General features: G+C 41.7%; 1 protein-coding gene and 1 long non-coding RNA gene across 12 annotated transcripts in view; one reads left to right on the forward strand and one right to left on the reverse strand.

The window, feature by feature from the left end:
* Exoc2 (exocyst complex component 2) overlaps positions 1–19,082 on the forward strand; it is a 191,953-nt gene that overhangs the window by 84,710 nt on the left and 88,161 nt on the right. For 9 of the 11 annotated variants that reach the window (XM_039095323.2, XM_039095324.2, XM_039095320.2 and 6 more), the window contains 1 exon segment: positions 14,957–15,082. The exons of the other annotated variants lie outside the window; for them this stretch is intronic. In XM_039095323.2, the coding sequence (XP_038951251.1) occupies positions 14,957–15,082 (126 nt within the window). 11 annotated transcript variants of the gene reach the window in all.
* The window catches only part of LOC120097838 (uncharacterized), a 33,616-nt gene that overhangs the window by 4,305 nt on the left and 10,229 nt on the right, over positions 1–19,082 (reverse strand). Inside the window, exon 2 of the long non-coding RNA XR_005495647.2 lies at positions 13,679–13,836. This is a non-coding gene — a long non-coding RNA (uncharacterized LOC120097838). The remainder of the gene's footprint in view (positions 1–13,678; positions 13,837–19,082) is intronic.

The following is a 19,082-nucleotide window of genomic DNA, read 5'->3' on the forward strand; positions in this document are numbered from 1 at the left end:
TAAGGGGACGATGGCAGAGTTTCCTGGTCTTGGTACCTGTCTTCATTGTTGTCGGCCCTAACTACTGTAGTACTGTACCTCACAAAAGTAAAGAGAGCACTTTTTCAGAAATCTGTGGAGTTTGTTGACTAGTGATACTGACAAAAATTTATTTTATAGAGGAGTTAATTTTTACAAGGGGTAGACATGATTCTGTAGAAACTGTTTAGTCCTTGATAAGTTCCACTCCTCATCAGACATATCCAGAATCCCTTGTGAATTAGGCAAGTACCAAGTGCTAATAGATAATGGGGAGTGAAGGAGAGGCAGGCCTTGCCTCCTGGAGCTACTGGGAGAGGAACTATATTAATCATGCAGCCAGGCAATTAAAATGTTGAGACCAGTAATAAAAAAGAGAAATGTCAAAGATTTTCAAGGAAGGTAGCTGAGAAGAATGTTTCACACAGTCAGTTAGAGAAGGTAGCTTACAGAGGCTCCATGTTACCTAAGAACTGGAAGTAGCTACCAGGCAACCTCTAGCTCAGGTAAGGAACTACTGACTAGGACTCTGGGGTAAGTTTATAAAAAAGAAATTAAAGCAATGTTTGCGTGTATGTTTATTGACTTTTCTTTGTTGAATTCTGCCACTCAGCAAATACGTATTAGTGACTCTGTTTCAGTTGTAGTGCAGTCCCAAGGGTCTGACTTGTCCCTGCTTCCAGCGTGGTGAAGGAGGCAGCACGTAACGGACCACAGCATTCCGCTGTGTAATGTGTCACTTCCTTAGACAAGAGAAGTTCTGAGTGGCACGGTAGCTCACAGGAGCAATTGTGATCTAGGCTCTGAGGGTCAGGGAAGGGGTGTTATAAGATCTGTACTGGAAAAAAGAAGAAACATCTAGACTTGGAAAACTGTTCTAGAAAGAATATCAGGGAGCCAGAGGCAGCTTTGTGTTCTCTGTGGCTGGAGCAAAGCATGTGATGAAAGCTACAGGAGTTCAGGCTGTCATAAAAATGATGAAGTAACGGACCTTGTTAGCTGCTTGGAGGACTTTGGAGGTTGTCTGAAGAGCAGTGAGGGAAATAGGGAATTACTGATTAGTACAGGCAGAGAAACATCCTTGCACTCGTGTGGAGAATGGATAAGGAGGAGGGAGTCTATAACAGGGGTGTGAGGTTGACAGAGTGATGCCAGTGTGAACTATGGGGTAGAGTCAAGGCTGTTTAGGAAGTAGAATGGATAGGACTTGGGCAGGAAGGAGGAGCAGGGGAATAACTGCCTGCAGTAGTTCATTAACATGGTGGTGCTCTTGTGAATTAGGGAACATAGAGTGAGTTTGGAATTGTCTGTCATGAAAGAAGACAGATCTATCCAAGAGGTAGTTGGAGTAAAGATTCAGAGACTTGGAGGGGGTTTGTACCCAGATTGTCCCTTGAAGTTCATGCATTTTTCATGGAGATGGGAAAAACAGAAAAGAAAACCAAGAACAGACTCTGGAGGGCTTCATTAAGTGACTGGGAGAAGAGGAGCCTGGAGTGGTAATAGTGAAGAGGTCACAGGGACAGCATGGCCACACGACACCAAAGTGCACTGGTTTTAAAATTAAGAGAGAAAGAAGAGCAAGAGCATCACGGGTTGAGCACCAACGGTGGTGCTGGTGTCCTTGGTGAGAGCAGCTTTAGTGCCTGAGACTCCCGGGAAGGGAGTAGGGATGCCAGCCAGGGCCCGGGAATGTGGAGGAACAAACAACGAGGGCAGTGTTGTGGCACCGTGGAGTGGTTGCTGGGAAAATGGAGCCTTCATTTGTAGTGTTTTGTCATTAGTGAGCTGTATGTAATTAGTGTACGTAACTTTTCAGTTCCAATTCTGTTTCTGAGTTGGATACTTTGGAAACCTTGTGTTTCGTGAACTGATGTCACAGTCTCAATTGTCAGTAATTGTTTTGTATTAGTTGCAAGGGAAGATGACAGTATATGATAAGAAACATCTTTGGAAATCTTTTTTTTTTTTCTTTTCTATTTTTCGGAGCTGGGGACCGAACCCAGGGCCTTGCGCTTGGTAGGCAAGCGCTCTACCACTGAGCTAAATCCCCAACCCCATCTTTGGAAATCGTAAGAGTCCTTTTACATACATGTGTCAGCTAGTCATTTTTGAGTCTTCTCTGTTCTGTTGACTGACCAGCAGATTCCTGGGGTGTTTTAACATTTGTCATTTACTAGCCTCTAATAGGCATATTCTGCCTTTTGACATTGTGACAGAAAGTTGTGGTCTACAAAGTTCAAGTTTTCAAGCTTGAGAGTTTACAAAACAAACTAGCTCACTCACAGATAGACAAAACCTAGAAATTATTTGTTTTATGTAAATGTATTGTAATATGCTATGCTGCATTCATGGTTATCAGTGTGGCTCACACAGTCCACAGATTAAAGATGGCTCTGCCTGCTAGGTTCTCTGACACAGAGTACCAGTCACATGTACAGGCTACATGGTCGGTGTGCTGGTTGTTGTGCTAGAGTCACAAGACAATGGTGAGCAGACCTCTTGGAACTTTGAATCTATGGAACATATAATTTTTTCCAATGCCATAAGTGCATGTTCGATTGTAAGTGTGGAAATCTGGGAAGTGCAGAATGTGGATTCTGATGAAGTCATACTGCAGGGTAGCTAGTCTGGCAGCATGACAATGGAGCAACACTGCCATTGTCTGCTTGCTACACAGCAGGATGCATTTCTGACACTGGGTTTTCTTACCTGTGCTTGTCTAAAGAGATAATGCAGTGTGAAAGCACACAGTATACAGTATTTCTGAGATCTTTCGGCATGCTGGCTCGAAGACAACATCCCACAAACTTTCATGCCACCTTTGCCTGAGAGAACTGATGAGCAGTATTCCATCACTGAAAGATTCGAATCTCCTTCCTCCATGCTGGGGTGGGAGCATGGCACTTGTGTGTGTTAGGCAACTGTTCTATCACCCAACTGCAGGCCCAGCCCCTTCTCAACTTCATGTTATGTATTCATATGTATGTATGTATGTATGTATGTATGTATGTATGTATGTATGTATTAATGTACTTAAAATGAGCATTTCAAAGAGAAAGTGAAAAAGCATTACATGTAATTCGATCCCCCTTGGTTTTTTTCCTGAAAATTTATGTAGAACGTCCTCATTAATTGAAAGAATGTTAGTTAAAAGCTTTACCTAGTTTATTTCATAGGTTGTTTTTCTTAATTGGAAGTAAAACACAGTACCTTATAGCTTTTTGAACCACTCTGCAGACTTCATGGCCATACCATGTGATTTGCTAAACTCATTAGGCAATTTAAATAGGTAATTACCAAATTTAATTTTTCCTTTATTTTCTGAATAGGCTTAAATTTGCCTTTGTTTTGTTATAATAAATGCTAATATGAATTATTTAAATAATTTTTAAACATTAGTTTTTATTCTTTAAAAGTTCCTCACATTTATACAGTGTATATTGACCATTTAACCAGTCTTGTCTTCCTCTAGTTTCTCCTAGTACCCGTAACCATCTCCCTTACAACTTGTCTTTTTTTCTTTTTGTTTTTAATAACCCCAAGTCTAATTAAGTGCTGAATGTAAATAATTTTAACATATAACATTTTTAAAAGACTGATGCAATCTTTGAAGCAGTTTTATTATATCATTTTAGAAAATCACATGCATACACATATACACACACAGTGCTGGGAACTGAATTCAGGGCCTCAATCACCAAGCATGGTCACGAAGACACACACACATACACACACACACCAGATATGTCTGCACACACAATTTCTTATAAACCTAGCTTAGTTTAATCAGTTGTTAGCAAATAGCTAATCGTTCACCTGTTACTCCTTCCCCCTCATTCTATATTGTTTGAAGTAGACTACATAATTATGTATTTTTTAGAGGCAAGGGTGATTTAAAATTTTTAAATTGAAGTACCAATATTAGTACTTGAAATATCAGTAATTTATTTCTATTTGGGGGTGTCTTATTTGTTTGTTTCTTTTGAGACAGGATCTTTTTATGAAGCTGGCCTAGGCTGGCCTAGAACTTGCAGGTCCTCTAGTCTCAACTTCTGAATACTGGCATTGCAGACACATACTACCATGCCTGATGTTAATAACATTTATAACAAATGTTTGTTAATTTTCAAGTTCAATTTAACTTTATCCAGAGCCGTCCCTAGGTGTTCATGCTATCCCCTTTACACCTGATCTTAGCCAAAAGCCAGGAAGCATTGCTCCTATCTCCTTAGCTGGCTCTTTTGTAGATGAATTGGCAGATGTGCCTGGTGCACAAGCAGCGCTTGTTTCCTAACGCAGAAGAGCCAGGTACTCGGGAAAATACATTTGCTTTGACCTGTTTTGCAGCACGATGTTTTCATGTCAGCATTATATGTGTACATGCCATTGGATATGCTACCCCTTTCACATACACAGTGTCACAGGCAGTGTAATGGTGGTACAGGTCTGTGTGCAAGGGGGAATCTTTAGCTAAAACATGCCTTAAGTAGAAGTTTACAGGGAATAAACAGTTGTTCTTTCATGTAATCTATAGTTGTTGGTGAACTCGTAACAGATACTTAGAATTTTCTTAAGTCTGTGGAAGAATCGCCACTAAGTGTGTGGGTCCTCCGTCAGTCATACTTTCCTAATGCCATTTGTTGGATTTCTCTGGTGAGAAGGTGTCACAGGAACCACTGACAGATGTCCCTTGTCAGTACACACTGACGATGGGAAGAAGGAGTGTAGGAGTGTTGCACCATCCTGTTCTCTCCAGGCCTGTGACTGACAGCATACCCCTCCACTTGTCCCTGTGCTGCACTGTTGTACAAGTGCTCCACCCAACTGGGATTTCTCTGGCAGGAAGGCAAGCTAGCCCTGGGCTACTGAGGAAGATCTGTACTGAAACTTCCCAAGCTAGATGAGCCATGTCTACTTTCTGTGTTTTTTGATGCTCATTTTCTGTCATAGGTGGATTTTATTAGGGAACGGTTGCAGAGTTCTAATTAGTAATCAGTTGAATTGATACCCTCAGCTTAAGTATGTGATCTGAGTTGACACTGAAAAGATGAAGGTGACTGCTAGAAGGGCCCAGAAATTACGGTTGCATCTGAGCAGGATACTCGAGCTTTCCCTCTAGAGCGTCAGGACTTGGTTGGCAGGGTTAGAGAAGTCATTGCCATTGGCCTGCCCAGTACCTGTGGCTTGATTGGACCGACCCCTGTGTTCAGAGACAGACCGAGCCCCTGATTGCCTGTCAGGTACAAGCTTGATGATGTGATTGCAGCTCTGTTGAAGGCTGCTGCATATGAGAAGGTGACTGACCTTCCAGCTGTCAGGTGCTGTTTAGAGGTGATGTGTGTGTGCTCTAGAATGATGAGACCTGCATTGCATCTAGAACTCTGTTGTCAAGGTGACATGGTTCTCAGTGGGTATCCTCAGGACCCTTGTTTCACAACAAAAGCTGGCTGTCCTTTCAATCCATAAGCAGTGGATCTGAAGGCTTTCTATTCTAGTCACTGCACTTAGACTACTAACTTTGGAGAAGAGAAATGGATGCAGTTGTTTAAACCCAGACAAAACAGTGGCTAAGAACTGAGACAGCTAGTGAAATAAAACCCAGTTTAAATGGATAGACTATAAATATTAAAAGCAGGGAAATAATTCTTGGTGTCTTTTAAAAAAATTGGCCTTTATACATGACTGTGGTCTATACTGAGGATTGGTAGGACCTCCTTTGGACTTCAGTTGTTACAGTATTAGTGTACAGCCACCCTGGCAGATGCTGCTCATCAAATGAGTCAATGGGAAGGCTCACTACCTTCCTCAGAGAGCTGGCATTCCAGATTCCCTCCCTGTTCCCTGGATCCTGACCCTGAAACCTGATACGACGTTTGGGATTTTTTACATTAAGGAAAAGTGTCAGGAGATAAAACATGTTTTATGTTGGAAAAATATAAGTATTTTTAGTTTTTTCTAAATTTCATGATTTATGTACATTATAAGACCTGATTTTGAAAGTTTAAATACAGACTCAGGATTTGAGTACTGTGTTTTCTAGCCTGAGCTGAGTTTCTGGTGCCCTGAGTGCAAAGCACCTAGTACTCTGAACCATTACACAAGTCAAAGTTTTTCTACTGCCTAAGGATTGGTCTCTAGGAATTCCTATGAAATAGATCCAAAATTAGTGTACGTCTTGAGGTTTCCTGCCAGGAAAAGCCTTTGGTTAACCCCTGCTGGGATTCTCAAACAGAACTTTAAAAGGTGGCCTTCAAAGGTGTCTTCTTCTTTGTTCCTGAAGTGGCCTGAGTTTACCTCTCAGGCCAGCTGGCTGTCTGGTAAACTGGGGGAAAGGCCATCAGCTTGCTCTGACATCTTTGGATCTGTGCTCTAGGTAGGACTTCCAGAGGGACTTCCTAGAATCAGAGCTCAGTGAGGGGTGTTTAGAAGAGGAGCCAGAGCTTATGTAAGCAACGGGTTCTTAAAATAGACACTCAGCAGAAGGAAGGAACAGTCATCCATGGCTCAGGGTGTCTTTGAAGACTTGGAGGGGACAGGTCACTCCTGAATGGTCTTTTCTCAGTATTCACAGTGGCGCGTGGGCTGCAGGCAGTGAGCTGCTCAAAGAGGCTCATAGCTCCGCATGCTCAAACCCCTGGGTTTGATGCACTGTAAACCAACCAGCCAACAGAATAGACTTTAATGATTTCAAACGTGTAGTAGATTGTTAAACACCACTGTAAAACTAAAAATATTTGTTTGCCCAAGAGCCTTAAGATACACAAGGTTTGATTTTTCAGCTGGAGCTCATTCAGTGGTAGGGATCTACAGTTTGGTTACATTTTATACAGAAAAAGTAAGCTATGTTTCCATTGATATTTATCTAAACTATAGCATTTATCTTTATGTACACATTTTCTACATAAGCATTTTGAATAATAGGGTTACTAATACAATTTTGGTGTTTTCTTAACAGAAGAGTAGGGTAGTTTCCATGTATTAGAGTAAATTTCAGTCCCTATTAGGAAACTGTTGGCTTCATTGAATTTTCTTTAGAATTATAAAAAAATATATTTCCACAGTTAAGACAGTAGACATAGGTTATAGACATATTAATTTTTTTAAAAAAAAATGATAACTTTTTCTTTAAAGTTATAGTGTAGTTTGTACATTAGGAAGGGTTCATCATGGAGTTCATTTCCTGGAGATTGAAACACTGAGATTGAATGAGTGAATCTCAGTGTTTGCCGTAGCATACCCTGAATGATAACACTTAGAAGGAAAGAGATCTACATCTTTTTCCTGCAGCTAAGTCTCCTCTGTTATTGGGCTCATAACCCCTGAGCAGTGTGGCAGTGTCCAGTTGCAGACTCCTGGGAAGGAGTCCTCCACCTGGACTGTTGTCTTTTGTATGCTGTAATGACAGTGTTTTGAACTGGCTTTAGAAGAGGGAATCCGGCAGGATTGGGTACTGCCGTAAGTCTGGGAGCTCTATAGGGATGCGCAGGATACAGTGGATGCAGAAGAGGGAAGCATCGGAGAAGTGCTGAGCCCAAAGCAGTCTTCTCCCCGGGCGGGGGACGGCAAGAGTTTCCATTCTCTGTCGTGTGTGCGTGCGTGTGTGTACGTTCTGTTTTTCAGAAGCAGGAAGAACATCATGAGTTAGATTCAGAGTGCCCACATTAGAAATTGCTGCTGGTGTCTGAAAATGGCATGTGTATTTAACAGTTGTATTTGCCAGAATATAAATTGACAGTTTTTTTAAAACATGATTGATTGTAGATTTTAAAACATGTGTATAATGTGATGACTGTCTTAGTTTACCTTCCTGTTGCTGTGATAAAACATGCCCACAGCCGATTGCAATAGAGGGAGAGTTTCACTTCAGCTCATAAAGTGTAGTCCCATTACTGAGAAGCCAGACAGGAACTCAGCAGGACAGTGTCAGGACCCTTGGAGGCAAGAACTAAAGCAGAAGCCCTGGAGGAAGCGGTTTACTCTCTTGCTCAGCTTGGTTTCTTATACAAGCCAAGCCCCCCTGCCCAGGGGTGGCATCTCCCATATGTCAAGAAAATGTTCCACAGACTTCCTACAGGCCAGTGTGATGGAGGCGTTTTTGCAATTGAAGTTCTTCTCAGATAACTCTTGGACTTGTGTCAGGTTCACAAAAAGCTAACGAGCACAATGACAATTTTACCTTTCAAATAAAAATAAAGACCAATAGTTGGTACCAATAACTCAGACACTTTTTTTTAAAAAAGCAGTTAAGACTTTATGAATTCAGTTTGCCTTTTCAGTGGCATTTTGGGTCTGCACAGTAAAATAAGAACTGTTCTGTGTGCCGTATGGAGGAGCTGGGTCTTGTTCTCTCATTAAGTGATCAGTTCACCTTTCTGTTTTATACAGATAGATCACAAATGCTTTGTCAGAGAACCTCTTCTGTGCACACCCCCCCCCCCAACCGATTCTCTGTGGCTTACTGTACAGCTTGAATGTCCTTTCTAGTAGGAATTAAGGTTTAACCCTAAATGTCAGGTGTACTCAGTGCAGAACATTTACAAAGTAGTAGTAAAATGGTGACATTTGCAAGTATTTTTATTCTGTATTCTCTGATTTTATCATTCTTTGACTTGCATAATATAGACATATTTTCCTGAATGTCTTCTATTTATACCTGCTGTGAACTGTAAGACCTTAATAAAAACAGGGGCTACCCTTTTTGGTTAGTCTTACACCCACTTTATTACAAACTGTTTCACCGGCCAGTTGCTGTTCTAGAATCTTGAAAGTTCACGTCTTTAATTTTGTTTTCAAAATTCATTTCCTTTTCTTTTTTTTTTTTTTTTTTTTTTTTTTTTTGGTTCTTTTTTTCGGAGCTGGGGACCGAACCCAGGGCCTTGCGCTTCCTAGGCAAGCGCTCTATCACTGAGCTAAATCCCCAACCCCTCATTTCCTTTTCTAAGCTGTTGTTTTGATGTTGAAGTACACACCAAAAGTGTGGCCTAGAACCCAGTCGGGAAGCTCAAATGTGAGGAGGCAAACTGAGAGGTGACTGAGTCCTTGGGTTAGTTTGGATTAAATTATTCCCTTGAAATTGAGGAAATCACTCTGTTGGAGCTTCTAATATATAGAATCAGAAGATCAAAGAGCATTTTTATCTGTTGACACAGGTCTAATTCGTGAGGAATTTGTAATTCTGCCTTGATACACCCACCCCCACCCCAGCCTTGGCATTGAAATTCCTCTGTGTAGTGCTTGAAAGGAATCCTATCCTGCCTCTGCCTGGAGGCTCCTGGGCCTACATATTTGGTCAACAAGCAACAGTGGGTGGTCGGGCTGCAGCACAGGACAAGGGCCCGCTGTGCACAGGAAAGTGTGTTCAAAGGTGTTTAAGGGTGGCAAGGAAGTAGGCTGCCCTCCTAAGTCTGGGGCCGTGGATCAGTGTCCCCCTGACCCCCACCCCCACACCACCACTATTGTAGACTGTGAGAAACTTGCTACGGGAGGCATGAAAACACAGGGAAGGTGTTCCCCTGGCTGCACATCTGCAGGCTTTATGTATGAAGCCTGCTAAACAAAATTTAACAAATATTTGCATTTAAATTAGAAAATCCTTGCTTTTTAAAATGTGATACATGATAATCAAGATATATGACACAAGCTAAGATTTCCTTTCTTTTTTTATAGAATCTTCTAAAAGTCCTTATTGCTATTTGAAACTGAGCGTTTCGAGTTCACACATTAAGTTTGTGGGCTTCATAAGAGCCCTTTCTGAAACAATTAAAAGTTGAAGAGCTTTTATCTAGTAGAAATTCCATAGTTGGTAGCAAGTTAGAAGTAGGAAGTTAGAAATGTTTCAAATTCATAGCAAATGGTGACATTACTAGGACCGGTCTCCTTTAGGTCCTAGGAGCACACCTGCAACTTCTAAACCAAACTTCCAATTGGTTTTCTCTTAGTAAAACAAGACTTCTGTTCAGTGTTTATGTTATTTCAAAAATAATTTCCAGATTTGATCTTTGTTTTAATTTGTTCTGCATATTTCACATTAGAAGAAACTTAAAAAGAATGTTGCTTCTTGAGGTTATAGAAAATTTAGGGGCTGGGGATTTAGCTCAGTGGTAGAGCGCTTACCTAGGATACCTAGGAAGCGCAAGGCCCTGGGTTCGGTCCCCAGCTCCGAAAAAAAGAACCAAAAAAAAAAAAAAAAAAAAAAAAAAAAAAAAGAAAATTTAACTGGAAAAGTAAGACTTTGATTGTGTATGAGTTTCATGTTAAGCGTCTTACAAGGCCTTTCCTTCAGACATTGGGCAAACTTATAACTTGTTGCTAGTTTGGAAACTGAAGGGTGCAGCTGTATGTGAAGCTTTACTTCCGGAACTGTGTTGATATGGTTTCTGCTCCTGCATGGACCTCCTGAAGGAAACTTCCAGAGACCTCTCTGCATGGCAGTTATACAGCAGATAGCTTTCACAGATCCATAATGAAGGGGGGTTTAATCTTATGAGTCGTTCATTCATTCATTTGAGGCACAGTTTTAATTGTGTTCAATGTGAAATGACAAATAACAACTGCCAATCAAAAAGTATGCATTCCACTTTGTTCTACAAGGGTTTCACAGTTGCATTGTTTAAAGCATTAATCTTCATAGCCTTATTTTGCAACATAGTGAGCTGCTACCCATAGCCATGCGACTTCCTCTGCATATGAATTCCTACTGCTGTTAGTAAATGTAGCAGCCTCATATCTGACAATGAAGTTTTTAAAGTTTTCCATGTGCTGCAGATGTAGCTCAAAGGTAAAGTGGAGCCAGTCCTGATCCTTGGTGCTGCCAGTAGCTTCCTTCCCCAAAGTTCTACTCACCAAAAATCTTAAGAGTTTAGTTTTTTGAGAAATTTTATGTTGAAGAAAACAGTTGATTTGTTAAAATTCATGTTAACTTAGTATTAGTTTGAAAAAGATGGGGCCAAATTTTGTTGCCTGTCACCTACAGAAAAAGGCCCAATGCAGACAGTAAAGCCTAAACTGTGGTGATGGAGAACACTGTCCTCAGCTGGTTCCCAGTGGCCGGGCCTGTGAGCTTCCAAAGGAAATAAACTAAGTGACACCATCTTCAGTTGTATGCTCTTTGTAAAAAGATGGTCTTCAATTGTGTATGCCTTTACAAAAAGATGGTTCTATTTTAAATTATGTGCATGGGGCAGGGGGTGTGTGAGCACATGAGTACCAGTGTCCAGGAGGCCAGAGAAGCACGGAATCAATTGCCTTGGAGCTGGCCCTACATGAGTGTCCTATAAGAGCTTCCACCCAGTCATCTCTTCAGTCCTGGTTGCGTATGCTTTGTGTATCATATTATAAGGTATAAATGAAGAAAAGGTTGACTTTTGTAGAGAATTTTAAAGTCTTATGCTGATTCTATAGTTTACAAAAAATGTGTTTCTCTTGTTCTTCATTGTCCTATAGAAATACTCACTATCAAAACAACTTATCTGTAATCATCTTCAAAAATAAAAGTATCGAGTCACATAATTTAAGCTTTAAAGGAATGTCAGAATCCACAAGACCTTTTGATTTTTGACATGGCAATGCTATGTGATATATGGTTTGTTTAAAATAAATGTCTGAGTAAATTTCCTCCTAAACTTACACCTCCTCCGGCGTTCTGTGACACACTGTGAGACCCTTGGCCAGAGGAAAGAAACTAAACCTTGGAAAGAGAAGCTCTAGGTTAGTGCCCACCGCTTAGCTGAAGTGTTTAAAAAGAGATTCTCAATCTTCCTAATAGTGTGGTGACCTTTAAATACAGTTAGTTCCTCCCATTGTGGTGACCCCAACCATAAAATTATTATTGTTGTTACTTTATAACTGTAATTTTGCTACTGTTATGAACTGTAATATAAATGTTTTTGAGAGCTAGTTGCAGGAGTCAGGACCCACAATTTGAGACCAGTTGTTTAAACTCTTGCATGTAGCCCTGCAGCGCCATCTTCTGGTCATTCAGCTCATGTACTGTTTACAAAGATATTTCAAGTGCCAGTTGGACCTGCTGGGCACATGCTGTTTCAGCTACCTACCGTGAGTTTTTGCTAGTAATGATAATTATCAGGTAAGAAATTCTTTCTTGTGTAGCTAGCAGAGCACTGATGTGGTGCTTTCTGACAGAACAGAACGTATTATCAATATCATTGTTAAAGAAAACAATGAGCCAATCTTTAAGTTTCAAAATTCAAGCCTTCTTAAACTAGGAATAACATCAAACCATTTAACTTAAAGTCAAAGCGCCAGTTATGGAGAAAAACATTCTTTGAGGATTCACTTAAGCAGTGCTAATTCCAATCTTTGTAATGCAGGTGATATATTTTCATGAGGCTAGAAAATCTTTCCTACTTAGTCATAAATGTACAGCTTTAGAGCCAATGAAAATAATGTGGGCCATGTATTCATAAAATAAAAGCATTTTTGAAGTTCTAAATGCCCATATTTATACACATTATGAATTTTCAGATATTTTTAACATGTTATTACGTTTAAGCCCCTTTATCTTTCTGGTACATCATAAAACTAGTATTTTGATATTAATTTCTTCTATAGTTAGTAACAGTAACAATTGTATAAACTACAGTGTGTAAAATGTCATAAATCATGAAAATTTCCACACAGATTTTCCATGTAATACGCAAGGAGATCAATTGTAGAAAGCTTTATCCTGTCTGTCTGAAGTCCTCTTGCCATCACTGTCATAGCTGCTGTGCAGAGGCAGCTGTCAGGGAAGAGGCTTTACACTTGCTCAGTTGAAATTTAAAGTTAGTCATGGTGGTAAGGTCCAGGCAGCAGATTCTGTCCACAGTCAGGAAGCAGAGAGCAAGGAGGGCTCGTGTTCAGCTAGCATCCTCCCCCGTCCTGTGCAAGCTAGTATCTAACACAGAGAGCAGTACTGCCTACTTGAGCGTGTGCCCTCCCACCTCAGCACAGTCAACATAATCCCTCATGGTGTGGAGGACACGTACAAGTCCATTAATACCAACGTCATACTGTTTGCAGTTTTAAACTTTACATCATATACCACTTATTTTACTTTGCATTCTGGGTTATAGAAGTCTTATGCTACATGTAGTATGTTCTAAAGTAGTCATAGATGAGCAGTAGTTAGCACAGTCATCAGAACATGGTCTACAAATAATTGTATTCCACTTAGGAAGGGAGGAAGGAAGGGAGGAAGGAAGGAAGGAAGGAAGGAAGGAAGGAAGGAAGGAAGGAAGGAAAGAAATCTATCCAAGTGACATCAGTTTCATTCTGTAAAACCCACTGTCGAATATAGCCAGTACTATACCATGCTTAGTGACACACAGTGACAGGACTCAGGAAAAAGGGTCCGGTTCTTTCTCAGCACATTCTCTGAATAGCAACTTAACTTGAACTATTTATTGACTCATTTTCTGTCCTGAGTCGACCACAATCTAAAGACCTCCAGGAAAATGCACAAAGGATTGCTCAGTACATACTTGTTAGATGTTACTGAATAGCTCTTATCTGTCTTGCCATAGGAATAAGTCACCTTATTCTCCTCAAAATATTATTTTAATTTATAAATAGTACTTTTCTTTAGAACTTGAAAATATCCATATGCTTTTAAACTTGAATTACAACAGTTTTTAGTAAGTAACTTGAAATCAGTCACCTGTATCTTGAGGGAGTTGTCTGTGGAAGGCCCAGTGATGTGGGGAAGAGAGATAAAATACTCAGTTCTTGTTCCCCAAGGAGACAGTGGGCTGAATTGGAAGCGAACAGTGCAGACTGTTGATGAAGTTGGCAGAATGGAGCACATCCTGAATGATGCTGGAGGTGGTGGAGATGGAAAGCAGTTAGAGTTGGGGGTGGGGGACTGGCCAGGGAGTAGCTGTGGTAGTTGCATCTTTAAGGATATGAGTTTAACTGGATGAAGAGACATGGTGAGTGAGGCCTACTGGCGGAGAAAGTGGGAAACGAGGCGGGAAAGCAGACGAGGCCTTCTTTCTCCTCTTCCCCTCAGCCAACAACAAAAAGTTCCACATTTTGAGACAAGATCTCATGTAGCCCAGGCTGGCCTGAACTTGCTTATGTAGCTAAGGCTGCCATTAAACTAGGGATCCTCCTGCGGCGATCTCCTAAGGGCTTCACTGACAGACAGGGGTGGAGTTCCTTGACAGAAGTAGAAAGTTCAGCTTCTATAATATTAACTGTGCTAGGTTAGAAGGATTCAAATTTGGTGGCTGTGAAAATAGGGAATCAAAACCCATATTCCAAAGGGACAGTGGTGAAAGCATGTGTGAGCGGTGGCATTTACGTGTGCAGAAGAATGAGAAGCCCGTGGTTTTCTGTCTATGCATGGGTCTTGTTTTGTAGCCATTGAATTCTTTTTTTAAACATTTATTTATTCATTTATTATATATAAGTGCACTGTAGCTGTCTTCAGATACACCAGAAAAGGACATCGGATCTCTTTACAGATGGTTGTGAGCCACCATGGGGTTGCTGGGAATTGAACTCAGGACCTCTGGAAGAGCAGTCGGGTGCTCTTAACCGCTGAGCCATCTCTCCAGCCCGCCATTGAATTCTTAATGTCTACTTTTGCGAGCTTCTACATCTGAGAAGCTGCATGCTTTCTCAAATTACACACTAATTCCACCATGTTGTCTCCGAGAACTTGGGATTAAGCCAGAATGAGTTATCTGGGTGTCATATAATGGAACTGACTTAGTAAACCTAATTAGGGCTACAAGTAACTTGGTGGCAGAACTTTTACATGAGGGCCTGGACTTCAATCCTCAGCACCACAAGAAATAAAAGAACAAAAGCTATTTGTAGAAATGTTTACTTAAATTTCTTTATTTGAAAGAGTGGAATGGTTGACCAGGAAAGAGTCTTAAAGAAGCACTTCATTAGATTAAACTACACAGAAATACCATCTCTCTTCCAGGTAACCCAGGCCCACACAGCCCCATGCTTGACCTAGATAATGATGCCCGCCCCTCTGTGTTGGGCCATCTCAGTCAGACAGCATCACTGAAGAGAGGCAGCAGCTTCCAGTCTGGTCGAGATGACAGTAAGTTATCACCCCTACTTCCGTGTGATCTTTCAAACATATACTTTGAAGGGATGCAGTAAAAAGATCCATTTCATACTTAAGAAAATTGGCAGGTAGTAAAAAGATGAAAGAGAATACAGTACTCTTGAGTTCCCCCCATGCTGCATGGGGCAAGCCCTGGACCCACACCACTTTGCTCAGGCCTGGATGACCAAGCAAAAGTGTGTGAAGTACTGAGGGCCTGGACGACTGAGCAACAGTGTACTAAGTACTTACAGCACTACAGTGTCTGTCTGGCAGCACTGCTCAGAACTGTGTCAGTCTTCTCCACTGCTGTGAACTGGGGCACAGTTACTTACCCACTAAACTGCTGTAAAAGATCTGCTGAACTAAGCTTTTGGAATCAGTTTGGTATTTTTTAAAAATAATTGTTCAGTGATTTTCTCATAAAATGATTTCAGCTTAAAACTTATTGGACTTAAGAAAGGACCTAAATTTACTTTTTGTTCCTGGTTTTTCAAATAATGTTTTCTTTTTAAGTCAGCAAGAAGTTAGGATCATCTTCATGATCAGCTGCTTTGAGACTAGTTGTGTAGAGTGGGTATGAGTCTGAGTGATTCCTATATGCATGGGTAGAGTGTTCAGAGCTCTGCGAGCTTCTCAGGAATGTGGCTTCTGTCCATGCCATTTTTACTGATTTCCCAACAACAGGTGAGTATTCCACAGCAGAAATGTAGAGCTGTGGTCAGAGAGCTGAGTGGTGGAATAATGTTGCTTTGAAATCATCTTTGAGAAAATGCCACGTAACTGCTACAGACAGGTAACTCAGTGCTTTAAAGAGTTTAATTTGGGAGCTGGAGAGAGTGCACAGTAGTTAAGAGCCCTTGGTACTCTTGCAGAAGGCACCTATGTGGTTACCTGAACCCAAGTGATGGTTCACAACATCTGTATGGAACTCAGTTCTAGGGGATCCAATGCCCTTGTCTTGTTTCTGTGAGCATCAGGCTGACCCTGGCATGCGCATTCCACACAGCACGGTGTCTGCCTTAGTAGAGTTCGCTGTTATTGGTTACTTTGGGGGAAAATAGCCATGTTGACAGATGAAATCTGCTTCTTGGTAGACTTGCCTTCTGTTGAACTGTGAAGGCAGAGCTTGCCCAAGCAGTCAACAGTCCATATAGATCAGGTCAGAGGTGTATGATAAGCACACAGATAATCTTCAGGCTTTCACCAGGGGAACTAATAAAAGTTTACAACACCCTTAGAGATAAAGAACCATGCCTTTGACTTATGAAAACGAGTTTGAAACTTTTCCCTACAATATAGAAATGCTAATGTGCCGTAGCATGAAGAGGCCCTGAGCTGGCAAAAGGAAGTTTTTATGCTTCTTAAGCACATGCAGTCCTCACTCTCGTTCCTGACAATGGCAATTGTAAAAGGCGATAATACTTCAGTCCCACAAAGACCCCAGGGTTTTGTTCTGCTTGGTCTTGGGTTTGGGGGCTTGTTTGTTGGTGGGAATATAACAGAGCCTCTGCTTTCATGTTTCTTCTGAGAGTGGACAGAAGCCCTTTGCATGTAATGAGGTCCTTCTCAACATTACCTATAGCTGCACTCTTGGACCCAGTGATTCTTGTGGGATTTATCCTTATTGCACAAGTGCTAAATGAGGAGGGTTTCATTTACTGAAAACATCAGATTTAACTAAAACACAGAAGGCAATCTTACTCGTTAGGAGGAAGCTTGTTAGTTTGAATAATCTCAAATGAAATAGTCTGCAGAAATGCTCTCGGGATGATTATGATGAATGTGAAAGTCCAGGAACCAGTGAAGAGAAATGCACAGAGCCAAGCTGTGTAAAAAATACAGCAGTTGCAGGACTTTTGACAGGGAAGAGAGCATATTTCTATTTGCTTCCATATATAAAAGCACTTGAGAAAGATTTACAAGAAACCTGCTCTTTATCAACAGGCAAATGGGGGAAGGGCATTGTAAAGTAAATCTGCTGCACCCCTCCCTCACTGGAATACAGTGCCAACACTTCTTGTCTATTTTTCTTTACTTCTGTCTTCCTGGACTCTCTGTGCTTAGGATAGAACTCATGGTATCGTGTGTGCTACCTAAGTTTCAGACACTGGGTTGAAAGGCAACCCTGCCTAGGGATACCTTGCAAAGAAGCCTGGGTTTGTTTATAGAGTGAGGGTTAGGGCTGGACCCCAGAGCTGTTGGCTGTGTTCTAGCCTGAGTGTGGCTGGGGGGGGGGGGCATCTAGCAACAGCAGGAGGTTAGAGAGGAAACCATAGCCAGGGGGCGTAGCTAAAGGTAGAAGAACCAGGCAATGGATAATATTGTTCAGTTTCTCCAGTTGTCTTCTTCTCTTAGGTAAGGGGTTAGTATACTTTTCACCTTATGTTTCTGTGCCGTGGAGTGCTAGTCTTGATGTGATTGCACTTGAGTGTGTTCATGGATTCTTGACTGGATTTTCACCCACCTTTATTAATTCCCCCCACTGCCCTGAAGAAGAGGAAACCCCCTTTTGTGTACCTGGGATATCTAGTCCCAGCAGGACCAAGCACATCCTCTCTCACTAAGGCCCAACCTTCTAGTTAGTCCAGCTAGGGGAAGAGGATCCAGTGTCAGGGAACAGAGTCAGAGACAGCCCACGCTTCAGTTGTTAGGAGACTCGTGTGGACCAAGCTGCAAATCTGTTACAAATGTGTAGGGGGTCTAGGTCTAGCCCTGCATGCTCCTTGGTGATTCAAGTCTCTGTGAGCCCCTATGTGCCTAGGTTAGTTGACTCTGTAAGTCTTTTTGTGGTGTTTTTTTTTTACCCCTCTGGCTCTCTCAACTTAACGTTCCACTCTTCCACAAGACTTCCTAAGCTACACCTGATGTTTGGCTGTGGGTCTGCCTCTGTTTCCATCCGCTGCTGGATGAAACTGCTCAGGAAAGAGTTAGGCTAAGTTTCTGCCTGCAAGCAGAGTATGGGTCTCATGTTTGGGCAGTCATTGGATAGCTGTTCCCTCAGTCACTGCTCCATCTTTATTCCTACACATCTTGTAGGCAGGACAAATTTTGGGTTGAATGTTTTGTAAGTGGGTCTATGTCCCCCTCCTTTCACTGGAAGTCGCACCTGGCTACAGGAGGTGGCCACTCTAGTCTCCATATTCATAGTTGGTGGAAATCTCAGCTAGGATTGCCCCCATAGACTTCTTGGAGTTTCCCCTGTCTCAGGTCACCAGGTAGTCACCAGAGATGATCCCCACCAATTTTCATTCTCATTCCAAACCCTCTCTGCACCCCACCTTTCTCTACCCCTGTTCTCCTTCTCACCCCCCTCCCATCCAGTTCCCTCTCTCCATTCCCCTATGATAACTATTTTGTTTCCCCTTCTGATTAAGATCCACACATCTTCCCTTGGGCCCAGTTTCTTTGGGTCTGCAGATTGTAGCATGGTTGTCCTGTACATTGTGGCTAATGTCCACCTAATAGTGAGTACAAACCATGCTTGTGTTTCTGGGTCTGAATTAACTTGCTTGAGATGGTATTTTCTAGTTCCATCTATTTGCCTGCAATTCATGGTGTCATTGTTTGTTTTAGCTGAATAGTATACCATTGTGTAGATATTCTCTATCTGTTCTTCAGTTGAGGGACACCTAGATTGTGTCCAGTTTCTGGGTATTATGAATAAAGCTGCTGTGAACCTAGTTGAGCAAGTGTCCTTCTGATTGGTATGGTTGGTGGGGCATCTTTTTGGTGTAGTCACCCAGGAGGAGACTATCTTTTGTAGGCAGCTAGGAGGTGGCTCTCTTCTGTATTGGGAGGAGCTTGAGCACTAGGAGACCTCCAAGCCCACACACTCAGTGACACACACACTTCCTCTAACAATGCCTCACCTCTTAATAGTGCCATTTCCCATGGGCCAAGGATATTCAAACCACCACACTAGCAATCCTTGGGACAAGGGTGAATCTCTGTCCTCTGAGGCATTGGCTGCTGCTCTCCCCTTCCCGTAGCC

The sequence above is a fragment of the Rattus norvegicus genome, chromosome 17 (assembly GCF_036323735.1).
Source record: "Rattus norvegicus strain BN/NHsdMcwi chromosome 17, GRCr8, whole genome shotgun sequence".
In the NCBI taxonomy this organism is placed as follows: Eukaryota; Metazoa; Chordata; class Mammalia; order Rodentia; family Muridae; genus Rattus; species Rattus norvegicus.